This window comes from Sphaerodactylus townsendi, linkage group LG07 (genome assembly GCF_021028975.2).
Source record: "Sphaerodactylus townsendi isolate TG3544 linkage group LG07, MPM_Stown_v2.3, whole genome shotgun sequence".
NCBI lineage: Eukaryota > Metazoa > Chordata > Lepidosauria > Squamata > Sphaerodactylidae > Sphaerodactylus > Sphaerodactylus townsendi.
In genome coordinates this window covers 85,657,699-85,677,821 of record NC_059431.1, presented here as the reverse complement: position 1 = coordinate 85,677,821, position 20,123 = coordinate 85,657,699, and the positions used below count along the sequence as shown (strand labels likewise).

Here is a 20,123-nt window from a genome sequence, read left to right as displayed (position 1 = left end):
ATTATACCTTTTCACGAATTTTAAAGCTCTATATGATCTACTGTTGACCACCTACCAACTATAAATTTTACCAGGTCCTTACTGACTCATCACAACGTTTACTAGGCAGACTATATAAACATGGTAGTTTGCCATTGCCTTCCCCAGTCATTTACACTTAGCCCTCAGCAGTTGAATCCCCATTTTACCAACTTTGGAAGGATAAAAGGCTGAGTGAACCTTGAGCCGGTTACCTGAAACCGACTTCTGCTGGGATTGAACTCAGGTTATGAGCAGAAATTTGACTAAAGTACTGCAGCTTACCACTCTGAGTCATAGGGCTCTTAATTTTATCACTACTAGAAGAAATTTAGTTGTGTGTACTTCAAGAACTCATAAATCTTGTTTGATGAAATGCAATGGCAAGGCAGAAAATTAATACTGTTCCTGCAGGCAATCGTGGATCTGTCAGGCATACCTTAAGCCTCTGCAAGTCTAAATATAAATCTAAAATATTTTTTAAAAAATAAAAAAATCTCTTAAACAAGGGAGAAACCTTTGGAAACACTATACTGGTGGTGCAAATTGTGCAGTCTGATCAGATACCAGTCTACTCCCAGAAGATTTTCAGGAATATGGAAGAAATCAGTACCTCCATCTCTAAGCTGGGCAGAGTTTGCAAATGTACAAAATGCACTTTCAAAACCACAGAGCAGATAATCTGTAGGAAAAGAGCCAATGTATTGCAGAGTATTATACCTTGGATTTGGAAGATCTGGATTCCAGGATCCCACAGGGTCAGTAACAAGCTTTCAGATCAACCTATATCACAGGGCTGTTTGAAGATACTTTGGGAAAGAAAGAACCATATGGGTCACCATGAGCTTCTTGCAGGACAGTAGGAATAAAAATAGCTAGACCTACAGTGATAAACCTACCTTGAAGTCCTGCTATTTTAACCCAAAAGCCTTTTTGATCATTCTATATGATTGGACGGTCTCTGGCATTACTCGGGCAAAGACACATATACTAAGAAACATTACTTTGCTGTATAACATATACATGGTATGGCTGGGTAAGGCCATACAGAGATTTCATCTAGATTGACACCAATATTACTATGGTGTTCAGCCCTTTCTCACACAATTTCCAGATAAATGATGGATGAAGTAACAATAAGGAAGATTTTGTCTGATATACAGCTATAGAAATTTTGCATATGAAAAGCAATTTTATATATATTAAAATCATTATTTTTACATTTGAGAGGAAGGACTATCTATACTGAACTGCTATCATTTACTTTTTTGAAGCAAGGTATATAAAACACAGCATGGAATTTAAATAACAGGAAGAGGAATCAGATTGAAAATCCCCATATCTGGACAAGTGGACCATACTACGACAACCAGAAGGAGTTCCAACTGCATCCCAAATAACCTTGTGGTTTAAACTTCAGTGAAGCAGCATGGGAATCTATCACAGGGAAGCAGCAACCACACAGGTAATGTAAAATAAGAAGTGGGCCTCTCTTTATAAAGGTCTCAGTCAAAATGGACAGAAACCCTACATTTTATCTGGGAAGGAAAGACAGATCATTAAAATTATTTTATTCTCATTACTTTATCTCACAAAGCTTCATTAGCCTTATTTTTTTATACTTGCACTCTAAACAGTGAGTTTGTTGTCTGGCCTTTCTTGAAAAAGCAATGAAATGTATGAGGAAAACTAGAACCAATATATTTGCATGCAAGTACAGGCTTATATCTACCATACTTCATGTCAATCCATGTCTTCCTTGCTGGGAGAATACTCATGTGAGCAACCGCTAATGCCCAGGCAACTACAGATTAAATCTGGATTGCTAACAGCTCTTTTCAAATTAGGAACTGGCCAAATTAAAAAAAAAAGTGGCATTGTGCAAGTATCCAAGAAATAGGTTTCAATGTTTTCCAGGATGAGTTTACATAATTAACAAAACTTTTTCCATGATGGTACATCATGTTCCATGATGGTACAAAATCGTAAATTTTGTAAAAAGTTACTACCACCTGAAATATAAGACAAGAATACCAGCCACTATCATATATTGTACTATTGTACTGTGACAGCTTGCATGTGGGTACTATCAGAACAATCTCCCAACCACGTTTTGAATGAGATAGAATAAAAACAGGGACTTCTAGAAATTAATAGTTTTGTATTTGTAAGTCTAATATTTTAAACCATTTATCATGGGAGTAGCTGCATATGCATAAATCTATATCATAAAGTATCAGCTTTAGATTCAAGCAGCAGCTAAATACTCAGTTTTAAAGGCATGAAATGGTCCCAGGTCTCAAACTCATTTTGTCCACCAAACACTAACCAAATTCATTTCTTCATAACAGCAACAATTGAAAAACCCTCTGCTTTACACTACTAATTTCAGGCCACTAATATAAATCAATGTTCTGGACCAGTGGTTTCCAACCTTTTCTCACTTGCAAATCTCCGGTAATCCATTTTCCTGAAATTGTACCCCCATATTAGCAAAATGTTTTTAATTAATAGAGTGCTCGGCTATGGCCTCCACCAAGCCCGGCAGGGCCAGCCAAGGGGGGAAGGGGTATGGGGGGGGGCAATTTTCCGCCCCTACATGACTGAACAGGGGCCCGCCCGGGGCATTTGTCCCCACCCAGCCCTGCGGTAGCTACGCCACTGGAGGCAGGCAATGGCAAACCATGACTGAATGTCGCATTTCTTGATAACCCTGCAGGGTAGCCAGCTATGACTTGATGGCAAAAACACACACACATTCAGCAGCAACCTCTTCTGTTTGCTTCTTCAAATATGACCCAACTGTTGGGACTGTGTGTCCCAGAACACCACAGATTAAAATTCCTTGACTATACCAAATTAACTTACAGGCAGTAGATAACCACTTAAAAATCAGTTTAGGTACCCACACTTATAAAAATTTCTGGAAACACCCATGTACCATAGCTATCATTTTGGCATATCACATTACTAAATCAAGCCCTTAGCTCCTTATTTGTCACAGACACTGGAGGCATGTCACTGCTATACTTATTCCACAAATCTCAAATTGAGCTGGAAATATTGTGATGGCTAAAGCTACTCTGTAAACCTGTTAATGAGTATTTGAGTTTAGTCATTCAATACACTCTAGGATTCAACAACTGATGGGGGAAAAACACACAAATTTTCAACCACAGTTCATGCTAAATTGAAAATAACTGTATATTTTAGTTCTTACCCAGCATATATTTTCATATGCCTTATCTAGCATGATAATCATTGGGGTTGATCCTACCCTCATCCTACCACTACCCTCATACTCCACTGAGCAAAGTTTGAAGCTTTCTCCAGCCAAAAGACCCTTCCTTCAACTTAACTTGATCTTCTGTTGGGAGGATTCCCTTGGATCCAACCTAAGGAGCCTTCCACCAACTTCCAAGTGTTGAACAAAGATTCCCCGGACAATAGTTGGATCCGCTCCAGTAATTCTATGCAGCAGTACCATCCTTCTCAGTCAGGAAACTCTGATAACCATAACTTTGCAATTTGTAAATAGATTGATCTAATATAGACGACCTTTCCAAATCATGTCAGGTGTACACTTTTACCATTTATTTCTTTAGAAGTTTCAGCATAGAGATTTTCAGCATAATCTCTCTCTCTCAATGTAATCTTGGACACTGATGATCTTTACTCTCTTTTAGCCTTACAATCATAAAATCCTTACTAACATAACTCAGTTAATGTCCTGAAACAATGCACCAGCACATTTGTTCATTGCATTGGCAGGCTGGGCACCCATGCTGGCGCAGCCTGCATTAGATCCAGAAATGGGCTCACTCCCCATTTGGATTGGTAAGGTTGGGCAGCCAGAGGATTAAAACCTAAAATATGAATTGACAAAAACCTAGATTTTAAAAAAAGAGGACTGTGAATTTCTATCAGGTGTTTTTGTCATGTGCAATATTAGAAGCTGGCCAGCAGGTTTATCTTTCTTAAGAAACAATCTTAGAGCAGATATAACTAAATCCTAAATTCATCAAAAGAATTAGCATACTACAGGAGAAACTGTATATGAATGAGTGTAAACCCAATCTGATCAACTGTAGTTCATTCGCCTGCAGAATGATGACAAAGTTAAAAATCAGTAATAGAAACAGGGTGGGGCTTGACCTGCATAAATCTCACAATGTGTGTAATCCCCATGGAGAGATCTTGGAGGAGAGAGGGTGATTTCCAAGTAGTTCCCTCCACAATGATTTCTCACAGGCCCCAAGCTCTGAGTCAAACTGGATGTCATTTCTTTTGGCTGTTCCCCTATTCATATACCTTGCAGCATGTGTGAGCTCGCTTGCAGAAGACAACCATATTACTCTGTGGCAAAACCATATCAAGATGGCATCTCTGTCAACATGAACCTTTGCCATACGTGCTCCCAAACTGTGGGACACCATCAAGATGAAGCAAATGAATGTGCAAGCAATTTTTGGCATACAGATAGGATGTTGAAACCTGAAAGTTGTTGCCAATGGGCCGAAGTTTAACTGGACGATCTTGGGTCTCACTCTCTTCCAAACCTCTGATTCACTGAAGTACATTCATATATTGAACAAAGAATATCAATATTCACCCATTTTGTACATTGCAATTAAGAAGCGGTACAGCGGTAAATAAATAAAAAAATAAAATAAGCTTAACATAATCATAACTAGCTCTCTTAAATACAATAGTGTTTTTTTAATGTTCAATCAGGAAGAAACATGGCTTCATGTTTTTTAAAAACCAGTATAGGATAATTCTCTGAAAAACACCAGAGCAATTAAAAAGCACACTCACACACGTAAGCACACTTAAAATCCCTCAAAAAAACCCAAAAGAATGTATTTGATCTAGGCCTTTAAAGCAAATACTAATCACTATGGCAAGGCTATTCTGTACTTGTGTGATATGCACATTAACACATCCTTTATGAACCAATTTTATTGACCTTGAGCTGGAAGTGAACCCATGTCTGGAGAAAATAACAGCTAACACACTTATTTCACATAAAAGAATATTTATTTACTTAAGGCAAAGTAAACACGTAAACATACCAAAAAAACAAAAAAAGGCACCCTTCAAAGTTCATAAAGAATGAAAGTGGTCAGGCTCTGGCATTAGTTACTTCGATACGTCTAAGGTAAAAACAGTTAAACACATGGATATGACATTCTGCTATGTCTTATCTTTAGTTTGTCAAGGTTTTTAAAATCCCTCTTGAGCTGGAGTACCATTTTTAGCTTGGCTAGGTCAGAATGACACCGAACACTATGAGTGATGACACACTAGACAGCTATATGGACAGAGATGTCATCAGCAAGCCAGCTGTGCTAACACCTGCATGTCCTGCACAATTGATCTTTAGGAATATGGATCAAGAAATTCAGGTTAATGGGGGGATAAAACAAAAATGATATGTAACAGATTTGCAAAACAGCAGCATGAAAAGCAGGAAGGATCACTGAATGGAATAACAAAGCAAGGTGTACATTTAATTTTATTTCAATTTTACATGCACCAGTCGTCTTTCATGCCACAAGCCCACTAATATAAAAAATGGCATGTCATACTTTATGTGATTTTGAAAACAAAAATAGATACTTATAGCAGTTTTAAAAAATCTTTGTTCTTTTTCCTGTTGATTTCTTTTCTATGTGTCTACTCGTCCGTTTCACCTGTGGCAGGTGCCAAATTGATAGACAAAAGCCAAGAATAGACACGGCACACACAATAGCAGTCTCAGATTCCTGTCACTGTCTTGCCAGTGTATATGAGCTCTATGTGCTATATTTCCAACTCAGAGGAAAAGAGCTGCAACTTTCTACCATATGAATATATAAATGGAGGGATCTTAATTACACACTGATTTTCACACAGCACAGAGCTAACGATATGATGTATCATCAGAATGCATACACAGTGTTATTGGGAAACTCAGGTTACCTAGAAGAGCTGGTTTTTATTCCCACTTTTCACTACCATATGGAGTCTCAAATCGGCTTACAACTGCCTTCCCCTTTTCTCACCACAACAAGCACCTTGTGAGGTAGATAGGACTGAGAGAGTTCTGAGAGAACTAGGACTAGCCCAAGGTCACCCAACAGGCTGAATGTGGAGGAATGGGAAAACAAACATGGTTCTCCAGATTACAGTCTGCCGCTCTTAATCACTTTACCACACTGGCCCTTTCTGTTTAAAAGCTATTTAAACAGGTGATGATCCCAAAAGGGAGGAGATTGAACAGGGTGAGGTGGGAGGAAGCAACTAAGGGAGACCTGATCGCAAATTTGGATTAGCCATTGTACAAAAAGATCATGAAATATAGCTTGTTGCTCAAATATGGTATATATATTTATTAATATGAAAACATAAAAAATACAGTATATTTTTGTTTAGCATTAATATGGGAAACTAACATTTTATGTTTGGGAGCAGTTAAGAAAGATGCAGGTACTTTGCAAGTAGGTTCCAAAAAGTAAATTTAAGATGCTGTTCCCACTTCAAAAAATTCAAGAACCTGTCCCTTAGGAAAATACTGTTATTGAATACTGTTATTCTCCAAACTCCCAGGCACATGCATTGATTGAGCCAACGTGGTATAGTGGTCAGAGTGTGGGATTAGTTTCTAGGAGTCCCAGATTCAAATTTTCACACTGCCATGACATTCACTGGGTAACCTTGCATCAGTCACCTTTACCTAACTTATATCTCAGGGGTGTTGAGGACAAAATTGAAAGGAGAATGATGCAACTGCTTTGGGTCCCCACTGAACACAAATGTGGAGTGCAAGTATCTAAATAAGTAATTATTGTGCTATGAAGTGAAGGCAAGAGGAATGTGTGTGGTTTTCTACTTATTGCAGAGTTGGCTAACAGCACCTAAAGACAGAAAGGACAATTCTGCTTCATTAAGTCAACCCATCATAATTGGCTGATGATACCTGAAGAATTCTGCTTTATTAAGCCAGCCTCATCTAGACTCAGATTACATGACAGGCCTTGTAGTATTTTTTCCAAGTATAATCAACTGGAGGAATTCCTAACATTATTTTTCCAAATACAGGCTGTAATGCCTTAATTGAGAAAAAATGCTTTTCAAATGAAATTTCAGAATGGCTTGCGTGTGTCTGTATCTCTCCCAACACATGCATCAGGAAGCTGGGTCTCAGCATATAAGCATCAGGAGATGAAACATAGACATCCCGATGCTATATTTTACTTATTTGTCCTCATTCCTTCCCAACCCCAACAGATGCACTGTGAGAGACAATCCTCAAGCAAAACACAAGATGAGGTGTATTTGTCAAAGTTATTTTAAATAATATATGCACCAAAAATTGAAGGGAAACCTCAGTTTGCTACAGGCCATAATCCCACTAAGATAGGGTAATACAAACCAGGCTGCGCTAATCACTACCAAACGAATTCTGACAATTTCACTCCATCCCTTATCCAATGCACAACTTAGTTGGGACAAAGTCTCCTATATTTCCATGGACTGCTGTTCTTAAGTAAATCTACATAACATTGGGCTGCCCACATATGCAAAGTAGAACAATGAAGAATGAGTATCTGAAATCGACAGCATATGGAAACAGCAGAAAAACATAGCAACTGTCAAGAGCCCCTAGGGGATGGGGCGGTTTAAAAATCGAAAAAATAAATAAATAAATAAATAAATAAATAAATAAATAAATAAAAAAGGGTTAATTGGGAAAATGCATCTTTAGGAAGTTCAGCATTAAAAGCTGTCTACTCACCAGGTTAGGTAAAAGGAAACAGTTTAAATTAGGGAGGATGAGGATCGTGGGAGTAAAACGTTCTTAGAAATATCTGAATGAGTAAGATAGGCAAAATGGATTTTCTTGTGGATTTTTTAAAACTGAAATGAGATGAACAACCTTTGTTTTAGTGACCATCTTTTCAGATAGCAGGAATTGTGATGCATATGGACATTTTCCCACATGCACTGCATGTCATCGATTTTTCTGGTTCCAGTGGCACTTGATGGACCAAAGTTACCAAAAGTATCTGCTTTCTTATATAAATATTAAATAGAGTATTTATTTGTGAAAACCACAAACCATTAAGGAAAAAATATTAAGGAAAAAATATTTTCCCGAAAAGAAGAAATCGAGTATCAAAAAAAAAATTAGATGAGGATGGGATGGCATGCCACCCTACTGTCAAGTTTGCCGAAAGCATGGCTACATATTACTCATGCCACGTGAAAAAGAACCAGGCTCTGACTGTTGAGAACTCAAAAAGGCAACTGACAGCTCATCTCCCAAAGCAGCTGAGAAACAAGGGAGGTTAGCTGTGTGAGATAACTAGAGACGAAAGCTCACAGGACAGCAATGCTTTCTGCCCTCTCAACAGGGGTGGTGTGAGGCAAATACCTCCAGCTTTCCTCATCTATCAACTGAAGGGTCCTTCCCAACAGATTCCTCAGCAGTCAGAGCCTGCTTTTCATGTGATGAATATAAAGTGTAACCTGCAGGCAAAGGGTTCAGAACACAGTGACTTGAACAACACAGGCCTTTAGGTCCCTAGGCAGCTGACCCTATTAGTCAGATGGTGGTAAGCCTAAGGAGATGATAATTATAGTTCTAAGAATTTCTACCCAAAGTGTTACATTTTCAGGTCAAAACCAAAAACTTATTTATTTATAAAATGTATAGGCCACCTCTCCAGAGACATGCTTGAGGCAGCTCCTAATAAAGCAAACTAATACAATAAAATCATTAAACGAGAATAAGTAACCACTACCATAAAACCAAGTCATTAAAAACAAACTAAAGACCATCGAAGAACCACTGAGCACTTTAAAATATATCTACAAAAATCAAATTTCATGCTAGAATCAGACCATAAACAACTAAAACTCCTTAGTTAAAATCCTGGGTAAAGAGAAATAGATTGGTCTGGCACCTAAAGGTGAGTACGGTAGGGTACCAGGTGAGCTTTAGGGGAGAGGATGTTCCAAAGGCAAGGTACCAACAATGAAAAAGCCTAGTCACCACTGCCTGCTGTCTGCACATATTGGAGGGGGGGGGGGGCTGACAGTTATTAGTCAGGAATAAAATGAGATTAAAGACAATGGGAGGACAACATTTTAAATAACTGGATTCAAAGCTGGGGAAAAGGAGAAGGAATGGAGTTCAAGGCATTTTGCTGTTCAAAGTACATTGTAAAATACAAAGAACCCATTGCAAGCACCTTGCCACACATCCCCCAGCGTCACTGCTGAGTGGTACAAAGATAAAGACAACCCACTACAAAGCAGAGTACCTTATCAGTAGATACTAATAGACTGATCATGCATAAGTTTGTAGATTCCTGCCCAAGTTTCCCAAGTTCACTTTGGACGATAGCAATAACATATCTGGGTTATAAAACTGATATATACACAATATACTTTAGCCCTTAGCACTGCACTTAGAAATTAAGCACCCTACTTATAATCTCAATTTGAACAGCATTCTTCCCTGCCCATATGTTGCTGCTGCTGTTAAATTAGCCTTATGTATAAACTTTGTTACAACCAATATAGGCCTGTTCCTACATTGGAAGGTCTTAAGAGTAAACTATCTTGTCTTTCTCCATTATTGTGGCATTGCTCTCCCACTGTTATAAAAAAAGAAGAAGTCAAAAGCATCGTATGCATTAATATTTTAGGCTAGCAGTTACCTTTCTGGCCTGATTTTTCAGACTGCTCACAAGAAAGCAACTACCAAATATAATATTTATTTTTATCTATTTCACGAAAAAATCCACATCCTAGGTTCAGAGCACTCTGATAAGTTATTTAATCCACCAAACAAAAGAAAAGGCATGAACAACAATACTTTCTATACACATACACAAAGCAACAACAAAGAAGATGATTCATCTGATCTACAGAAAAAAGTAACAAAGAGCTCTTAGCTGGTTCTATTGTTTTCAGGACAGGCAGGTAAACACATTAACCATACCTAAATCAACTAACTCGACAAAATAAAACTCTGAAAATTAGCAACTACTTTGTACTATGATAACACAAAGAAACGAAACACTATAAACTCTAAAACAGTGGTTCTCAACCTTCCTAATGCCGTGACCCTTTAATACAGTTCCTCATGTTGTGGTGACCCCCAACCCTAACATTTATCCATTTTACAGATGGAGAACACTGATGCAGAGAGTCTTAGGCGACCCCTGTGAAAGGGTCATTCGACCCCCAAAGGAGTCGTGACCCACAGGTTGAGAACCGCTGCTCTAAACTAACAAACTATAATGCCTTTCTCAGGAGGAAGAATACCAGAGTCTGCTGGAAAACATCCGTGGTGGCAAAAAGCGAACTAGAGGGAGAGTGCTCCCCCACCCTCAGTCAAGTGCACTGAAGGGAAAAAACTAGCCCGACTAGATGGCTGGGAGAGGTGAGCACTCGTTAATCACCTGGAGTTTCAAAAAAGCTGGAAAAAAATCTTCTGTGGTTAGCTGGCACGTGTGGGACTGCACAAAAGCCGTGGAGACCAACTTTGATGTTACTGAAATTTTTCTCACATGTATTGTCAAAGGCTTTCATGGCCGGATTCAACTGGTTCTGGTGGGTTTTCCGGGCTGTGTGGCTGTGGTCAGGTGGATCTTGTTCCTTAACATTTCACCTGTATCTCTGGCTGGTTACGTAACAGACTTCCCTCTATGATACACCTCTGAAGATGCCAGCCACAGATGCAGGCGAAACATTAGGAACAAGCTCCACCAAACCACGGCCACACAGCCTGGAAAACCCACCAGATCCAGTTTTTTCACATGGTTTGGAGGATGACAGTTCAGCAGATTTCTGTCTCTTGTGACTGAGAAAAACATGTCAGAAAATAAGCAACGGCTTCATGTATGTGAATTAGTCCTCTAAGATTTGTGAACACAGCTATTCTCATCTTATGATCTGAATGACCTTGTTATCAAATGACCTGGACCCCAAGCTGCAAAGCAAAAAATCAGTTATTAAAAAAAACCTTAGCAAAAGAACAATTTAAGGTAGCGTATAAAGGACGTTTCTTTTAGTAAAGAATTGCCATATTTTAGTGATTCCAAGTACAGAATTTCTAAAGTCAAACATTACAGTCTTTTGATAATGTATGAATGTCAGACTAGGCATAAAGCACAGCCAGAAGAGTCAAGTCAGTAAAATATAACTTCCCCATCTCTACTCTCTTCCTCTGGCTGCAGCCCAATAAGTCCCCCTTCAAACTCTACTCCTTGGAGATCTGTAGAGATATGGTCAAACTGGAAAAAAGTATCCCCTCCCACATCAATAGAAGTGCCATTCTGCTGCTGGAACTGCCAACACACCAGCTGAACAATACCTTTATTTCCAACCCATTACGGGTAAGACAATACTATTTCTATTGTTTTATGTACTTCATTTATACTCCAGCTTTCAACCCAGTCAAGACCCAAAGTAGCTTACGTCGTTCTACTCTCCTCTGTTTTACTGTCACAACTATCCTGTGAGGTAGGTTTGTCAGAGAGTTTATGATTGGCTGAAAGTCACACAGCCAGCTTCCATGGCAAAGAGAGGATGTGAACCTGGGTCTCCTGCTTTATATATAAACCACACTGGTTCTCTTTTAATTTTATTCTTGAGGGCAAATAATATTCCAACACAATTCCTGAGATAGATATGATGGAGAGGGGAGAACTGAGCATGTTACTTGCAGAATTAAAACAATTAAAAATATTTTATGGTATGATGTCACTATGCCAATAAAGGTTTGTTTGTTTGATTGATATTACTTACCTTCTGAAGTGTGCTTTCCACTGACTTCATATGAGTAGCAATTAATTCTTTTTCTCTGTTAAAATGAGAATAGAAGGTATTCTTAGTACAAGCCACACAAATGACTACAATCAGCACTATTAAATGTCCCAAGATTTGTCATCTTTGAATCACCTCACTACCAACATAACATGGATAGCTTACATAACTATAAAGAGATTGCCACAGGCAGCATTCTCCCCTCTTTTTGAGCTGACTGAAGGTCAAGCATATGGTATGTCTTACAAATAGCTGATTAATGCTGGTGGACATCAATTCCACCTTGGATGCCATGCCGGACAATGTGACACAGGTGTTGAGCTGTTATAGTACTTGTTAATGAAAGGCTTTGCCCTCATTTAGAATACTTTACAAGTGGCTCAGAACTGTGATACACAAGTCATATCATGGTGATGGGAGAGGCCCTCAGGATCCTTCCCCACACACATCTCCCTACTTTCACTCTTAGCCTCACAGTGTGTTTGAAGGAACTCAAGATGAATACATGGTACATGATTACATTGGCAAATTCTCTTAAGATGACAGATATAATCAGTATAATGTCCTGTACTCCGCTATCACTACATCACATCCCTACATTTTTCATCCCACCCTTTCACCAAAGAACTCAGATCACTGTATGTCACTGTCCTACTCAGTCACATTATCCTCCCAACAGACCTAAGATGTCAGATAGGCTAAGACTGGGTTCTGCAACCTGTGGCTCTCCAGATGCTCATGGACTACAATTCCCATCAGCCCCAGGGGCTGATGGAAATTGTAGTCCATTAACATCTGGAGAGCCACAGGTTGCAGACCCCTGGGCTAGGAGAAAGCGACCAGTCCAAGATCAGCCAGTGAGCATAACTGAAGAGTGGGAGATTTGCACCTGGATCTCCCCAGCTCTAGAATGATACTCAATGAATGGAGTTACTCGAAACCCTTGGACCAGTTGCTACTGCTCTCAGCCCACATCATAGGCCTTCTTTGGGGGAAAACTGGGAGAAAGAGGGTATATGACTGCATGCATGGTTCCATGAGATCCTTGCGGAAGAGGCAGGAGGAAATGCAATAAACAAAAAAGACTGCATTGATCCCTTGCCAATCATTATCCTCGAATTCTTTGTCAGCTGGTGCTGAGTATAGTTATCTGCATACGTATCCACCTATGTTATGCCTCTGCTTATGAGTATAAGCCAGTGGCAGCTTCACCTCACTTTGCACTACATCTTAAAAATCCTCTTCTGTCTTCCCGTCCCAAGTGCATTGAGTCATAAAGGCATACATTAGGGTGTCTGATCTAGAGTTCTGTGCCTTGAGGAGGGATACATAGACGGTTTCATCTGAAACAAAAACAAACAAAGGTGTTTGCTTTGTTCAGTGTGAAAGGTACAGTGGATATATGCTGTTCTGCAGAAGGGTGGAAGTGTGTAAGAGGGATGTTTACGTGTTTGCACATAAACATCAGAAACTTCTCACAGCTGCAAGAATATGCCATGTGAACTCCTTTTTGCTGCTGCTCCTTCCAACATCCTGAGCCCTGGTTCAATGGATGACCATGCTTGTGCATCCCTGTTGTGATTTATGCTGTGTGCGTTTTGCTTTCCAGCTCCTGTAGATCTGGCACACTGATTGTCAGATGCTCTCTGGTCCAGCATGTGCTTTCTATCAAACTCTTTGCTCCTTTGCTTGGACAGCTGCACAACTACTAGTGGGGGAGGAAAGGGGGGGGCTCAATCACAGTACAGTAGGCACACACATTTGTGCTACAACAACCCCTTCCCTAAATGTCTGAAATGGGCCATTAGTATGTTGAACTAAGTTTTCTTTCTTCAAGAGGATCTTGCAGTAAATTTCAAAGAAAGGCAGCTGTACTTTTGTTTTCCAGGGCTGCATTATCCAGGCCTAAAACCCTTTGCATGAAAGTAAGAATTGATCTTTTGTCTGTTTCAAGTGATCTCCCCAAGGCCCCAGTGCTCACTTTGCTGCCATGCGGAGGGCACTCTCTGCATCGCGGATGCTCTCTTCCAGTCGACGCTTGTCCTGCTCCAGCTGGGTAAGATGTCTATTGAGCTGACGCAGAGATTGATCTTTTCTTCTCAGCTCCATCTTTGCCTCGGAGAGACTCTGAGAGCAGACAGAAAACAGAGTTACTTGTCAACTCCGATAATTAACTTCAATTTATGCCATAGGCTATTAAACAAAGAAGAGTACAGACGGACTGTGAAATAGATTGAGGCTATTTTCTAATAAAAATAGTTCCTATTTACCTGTTCAAACATTCAGAGCACTATGAAGCAAACAAAAATCCCATCCTCAGACTAGAATTTTAAAAGATGTTACAAGATGTGTGTATCAAAAATGTTCTATGATTTCATGGCAATATCCCTTTTCAAGGTGAAAATGAGCTCAATAAAATATTTTGAAAGAAAAGTCCACAGTTTATGAAATCACTGGTGGTAGTTACAGACATAGGTAAAACTAATAAAAACAGAAGGGAAACATCCCTATAGTTCTCCGAATATGCTGTATTAGTGTTCAATTACTACTAACAAGCAAGCATAATATACTTCATTGAATCATATGACTGTTGTGATTTTCAAACGCTATTGCATGATTTCTGTCCCTTGAAGGCTGCCCCAGGTTCTCTTCAACATAAATGTTTCTAATAAAGCATTAGTTCAGATTAACATAATATACAATTCTCAAAGGATCAACATTTATTTACCATTTATACCTCTCGTTTCTTCCTAGTAGGTACCCAAAGTGGTTTACATTGTTCTGCTCTCCTCTATTTTACTCTCTCAACAATTTGTGAGGTACATTAGGCTGAGTATATGTGACTGTGATCGGGGTCTTCCAAATGCCTGTGCAACACTCTAATCCAGAGGTGTCCAACTCTGGCGCTTCAGATGTTCATGAACTACAATTCCCATCATCCCCTGCCAGCAGCAGGGGTTGATGGGAATTGTAGTCCATGGACATCTGAAGTGCCAGAGTTGGACACCCCTGCTCTAACATCTATGTAGAAATGGCATATATGGAAACTGCAATCAAGGGCTCTTTTTGTTGTAATATTTTCAAAGGATGTCAACTTGCTGAGACCAATTTTTAATTTACAGTTTGAGTGTTCCTCTTTAGCTGCCTTTTCCCATTGAGGAAAGATCTCACAATTGTTATGGACAGAGTGCCAGAACTATATTAGATTTTTGGTAATATACTGGTTCTGCAGTTTTGTTTACACTCACATGCATTCAGATGTTGTTACTTAAAAAAACTAATTTTGAAAGTGTGCCTTTTAAAAAGAGTTTACATTTGGCTGGTATGTTTACTGCAAATGGATTTAAACTGGGCTGTTTCAGAACAAAATTCTTATATGCTACTCTGACAAATTAAGAAGTTATAGCCTTCACAATGCAGCCAGGAATTTTAAGTATCCACATAACACTTTAAACACATTTCTAACAGTATCCATCTGATGAGTGAAAACATTGAGCACCAGAGGAATTTGGGAAGGGCTGAGAAACCCCACTTAGCCCATGTCAATGGAAACTCCAATGGAAGCACAAGAGATTCATACCACACAATCCAAGATTAGATTAACACTTGTAGATCAGAGAGTCATTTGTCACTTAATTTTTTTTGAAAAATAAAGACTCGCATTTGGGAGGGTGCCATATTTCCAAATTCATGAAAAAAAGAACTATTAAACATGCAGACACTAGAATTGGCTTCGAAATTCTTGTGTATGTAATTTCCCTGAAGTCGCTGTATTCTGTATGTACTGTATTCTGTACAGAGCTCTGAAATAACCAGTGGGAAGATATGTGTGCCTGCACAGAAGACCATTCTATGAACAACAGTTACAGAAGTGCAATATTGTTCCTCCTATTCATGGTCTTCTGTACAGAGAGAAGCAAGAGAGAACAGCAAGTTAAACCAGCAGGAGGTGGGGTGCAAATGTTTTGCAAAGAGAAAACCACATTGCCCACAAATGGACAGGTTAGTGGAAATTTTATTAATGTTTACTTGAACGTGGGCTGTAACACTGCTTTCCCCACTGCAGATTCTCTTCCATATGCATTGCATAATGATGAACAAAGAAGAGGATGAAGACCACATCACTGCCTTGCAGATGTCTTCAATGCTGATCCTCTCCAAAAAGGCAGCAGAGGAGGCTTGTGACATGGTAGAGGAGGGCCTTGACCTTCACAGGACAGCCCACCTTCACCAAGACATAAGCTTTTAGGATAGTCTTAGTGACCCAATGTGCCTGAGTGGAATGCCTTTCCCTTTGTGAGATCCCAAAAAAGAAATAAACAAGGAACTATCTTGCCTAAAGTGTCTCATACATTCTGTATAAAACAGGAGTGCTCTCCAGAGGTCTAGGAAATAGAGAGTCCTTTCAAAATAGTTAGAAGGGTTGGAAAAATAGGTAGGTAGGACAATGTTCTGGGAAAAGTAGAAGGAAGAAACCACCTAGGTGGGTACTGTAAGATAGGGTGAAACACCGCCTTGTCTGGATGGAGCTTAAGAAAACGAGGGCCAGCAATCAATCCCCTAAGGTCACTAACTTTCCTTGCAGAGATGATGGCGACCAAACTACTACTTCATAGGAGAGAAGAGCCATATCGCATGGGGCCATAGGTTCGAAAGGCTTCCCCATAAGACCGGATAGCACCCATGACAAATTCCATTGTGGCACAGGTTCTTTAACTTGAGGGGAAAAGATTACCAGGGCCCTTCAAAAATTTAATGCAGAAGGGAGGTGAGAAAATAACCCACATGAAAAGTCAAAATAGTGGCCAAGTGCACCTTAACAGATGAGTTGGTCAAATCACAGTCTTTTAATGACAATAGATATTCAAATACCAACTGAAGGGGACAAGTCACAGGCAGTGGCGAAGCCACCAGGGGAAGGGGGATGCGTGACGCACTGGGTGCACCATTTCTAGTCACATGGGGGGCGGAAAAATCCCCTCCCCCTCCCCCCGTGGCCCCCCTGTGGTCCCTCCGCGGCAGCGCACTACCCCACTTACTTTTTGGAATGGAGCAGGCCGGAAGCCTGCTTGCGTTGCCTGGGTCTGGTGGGAACTACATTTCCCAGGGGCTCCTGGGAAATGTAGTTCCCACCAGGCCCAGCCAACGCAGACAGGCTTCCAGCCTTCTTCTCCAGCCTGCTCCTTTCCTAAAAGTAAGTGGGGGGGCGCTGGGGCAACCTGCCAGCTTTGCAGCAAAGCCAGATTGTGCACCGGGCGCACTCTGGGCTAGATACGGCTCTGGTCACAGGATTAACATTTCTGGCATCTGCCCAATCACAAAAATGCCTCCACTAAGCCTCATAAAACCTGCGAGTAGAATGTTTCCTAGTGGAAACTGGAACCTCCTTAACCCTGTTAGGCCAACTGCTCACTGAAGGATCAACCAGGCGGCCAAATCAAGGGGAAAAATATCATGATGGTGAACTCAGAAGCAGATCCTCTGTTTCTGGAATGAAGTACACCCTCCCTTTGGCCAACCAGTGCAGCAGAGGGAACCAAGGTCTCTTGTTCCAATATGCAGGAACACGGTCTCCTGTTCCAATATGCAGGAAGATGCAGGATGACCAGTCCTCCCTGATCTTGGCCACCGTCCAATGCACCAGAGAAAATAGGGGGAATATATATAGAAACATCCCGTTCCATATGAACTAAAATGCATCACCCCATGACCCCTTGCCCAGCCCCGCTCTGGAATATTAGGTCTGGCACTTTGCATAGTGAGGCAAAGCAAACAGACCAATGCCTGGAGTCCTCCAAGTGGTAAAGACTGGGTTTAAATAATATTGGTCACCCAGCTGGCAATTGTTGGAGTGCACAGGCTAATCTAGTTCCCCAGATAAGCTTCCACAGCTCAGGCAGCAGAGCGGGAAGTCAAACCCGGTTTCTCCAGATTAGAGCACACCTGCTCTTAACCACTACGCCACTGCTACTAAAGGGCTGTATCACCAAATTGATGTGATGTTCACTTCAGGAGCCAAGGAATAGGGGCACTCCACTTCACCATTACCTAATCCCCTTCCCTCAGATAAAATAATGAAGTTGGCATTTTTGGATATTGTTTTCAGGTTTTTTTAAAGAGATGTTAACCTGGCTAGAATGTGCAGAATCTCCACCACAACTCTTTAAAAGGAAAAACAAACAAAAAAGACAAGAAATCTCTTCAAGTCAAAGTAAAGAACAACTAATAGCATCAAAACACTGGCCATTCCTTTTGCCCTTCCATATCTAGTTTTTAAGTTCAACCAACACTTTCAAGAGAAAGTTGTCTTCTATACTTTAAAAAAACCCTTGGTCTTTGTAGGTTAGATCAACCTTTTAAATGGTTTGAATCACAGTCTGGGATGCTTTAAAGTAATATACTTTCAGCTGCTAAGGCTCTTCTCCCCCCTTCACAATTTCTTCAGATTGATCTAATTAAAACCCCTGATAAACTTTATGGACTCTAATATTTCCAGCTGAATGACTGAAACCAAGAGGGTGTGCCTCAAGGCAGCAAGGCAACAATGATAAGCAGCAGGTTAGCCACTAATTTCTCAACCAGGGTAGATTGTAAAAGTGTGATGTTCTGATATCCAAGAAACTGTTCAGGAGAGAATAGGATAAATCAAGTTTAATAACTCTGGTCCTAATTGTTCCCCCAATGCTCAACTCTAATTACTTGAAGAACTCTCCTGACTGTCACCTGATATTAAGTTGTTGGAGGCTGAGTGTGGAACAGTGAGATAATCAATAAACATTGAGAGGGGAGAAGAATGAAGATCCCCGTTAAGCAGTGGGAACCGGCAGCACCCAAAGCCCTTCTGCTCATGAGAAAGCCTATGGGAGAACCACAGTGATTGCAAAGCAATAATCCAAAAGCACTCTTTTTAGGCCTTGAGGCCTTTAGGCAGGAGTACATCTGAGAAAAAGAGGTTAACACGGTCACCCTAATTACAGCCCACTTTCACATGCTTCATATATAAGCGAAGACAAGCCAATTAGGTAGAAAGGAAGATAAGAGAAGTTTTATTTGTATACTAATTAAACCCCTGATGAAATTAAAGGAAAAACATACAGCTCTGTAATTGTGTCTGAGAAAGGTCACTTCAGGTTCAGTTATCAGAAAAGCACAGCCTTGAGATATTTCACTTAATCCACAATATAGCCCCTTTTATTTTGCTCCCTGAGCCTTAATATTTACAAAAATAAGAAAATTTCAGAGTCTGATATAGGGCATTTATCTCAACATGTTGCAATGGGCAAGACTGACTAGTTAGAAAGTTAAAGCTGAACAAGGAGAGGATAGCAACAACAAAAGGAAACCACACAAACCCACATATCGTTAGTACACATCATTTTGAGCCGCAAAGAGCTTTAAGATGTATTTTAATAAACTGACCCCAATTATTTTTTACCTTTAGATAGTTGGTCCTTCAGACCTTTAAACTGGCATATGGTCATTTGCTAACACCGTTATGTCTATCCATCTAAAGAGAAATCACACTCTCATAAGTGAGCAATGTTCCACTATGGAACTCTAGAAGACTAATCCAACACCAAGTGCAGCTTGATTCTTGCATTTGCTACACAAAACACAAGTGCCTTTGTCTTTTGAGATTTGGTCTATTAAGAGCAAAGAATACATATCCTTGAACTCACCTGTGCAACCCCAATGCAATTCCACGATCCGGGGAAGGGGGGGGGGTTGCAAAGGGGCAAAAGGAGACTTGAGCGCAGAATGATGTTATTTGACATCTTATGCCAGATAAACAAAGTAGATCCATGCAGGTGTGTCACACTTATCCATGACCTTTCCAAAAGGCAGAATGAGGTGAGTAAATTGGGCTCCATTAGTATCTTTTCAATCACCAGAAGGAAAAGGTGTCATTTAGAGAGTGTGGTATGGCGACCCATAGGAGAAAGGAAATTTTTTCAGTGTGCAGACCAGCTGAGGAGGGAGCATGCACTATCCCCACCACCCAGTCCTTTTACTATGGCAGTATCTTTGAGCAAGGTCGAACAGAATTAGAACAGGTTTTAATCCCAGCTTCATAGTACTAAGGCATCCAATGTCACTTCTATTATCACAGCCATTACAGTATTCGCTTAAGTATGAGTTTCAATACGGTAAGTTTAAAAAAAAAAACTTCATAGACGCAACCTTCACACAAAAAGAAGAGATCATGGGAAAAGTCGGTTGAGGTTAATAAAGACACCCACAGGATAAGTCTTATAAGAATAACTCCCTGGTCTAACACAACA

The 20,123-nt window shown here is 40.2% G+C and overlaps 1 protein-coding gene across 7 annotated transcripts in view; it reads right to left on the bottom strand.

Annotated features, from left to right (window-relative positions):
• CCDC171 (coiled-coil domain containing 171) overlaps positions 1–20,123 on the bottom strand; it is a 181,493-nt gene that overhangs the window by 60,373 nt on the left and 100,997 nt on the right. For all 7 annotated transcript variants that reach the window (XM_048502903.1, XM_048502902.1, XM_048502899.1 and 4 more), the window contains 2 exons: positions 13,823–13,968; positions 11,824–11,878 (listed from right to left, as the gene is read on the bottom strand). In XM_048502903.1, the coding sequence (XP_048358860.1) occupies positions 11,824–11,878; positions 13,823–13,968 (201 nt within the window). The remainder of the gene's footprint in view (positions 1–11,823; positions 11,879–13,822; positions 13,969–20,123) is intronic.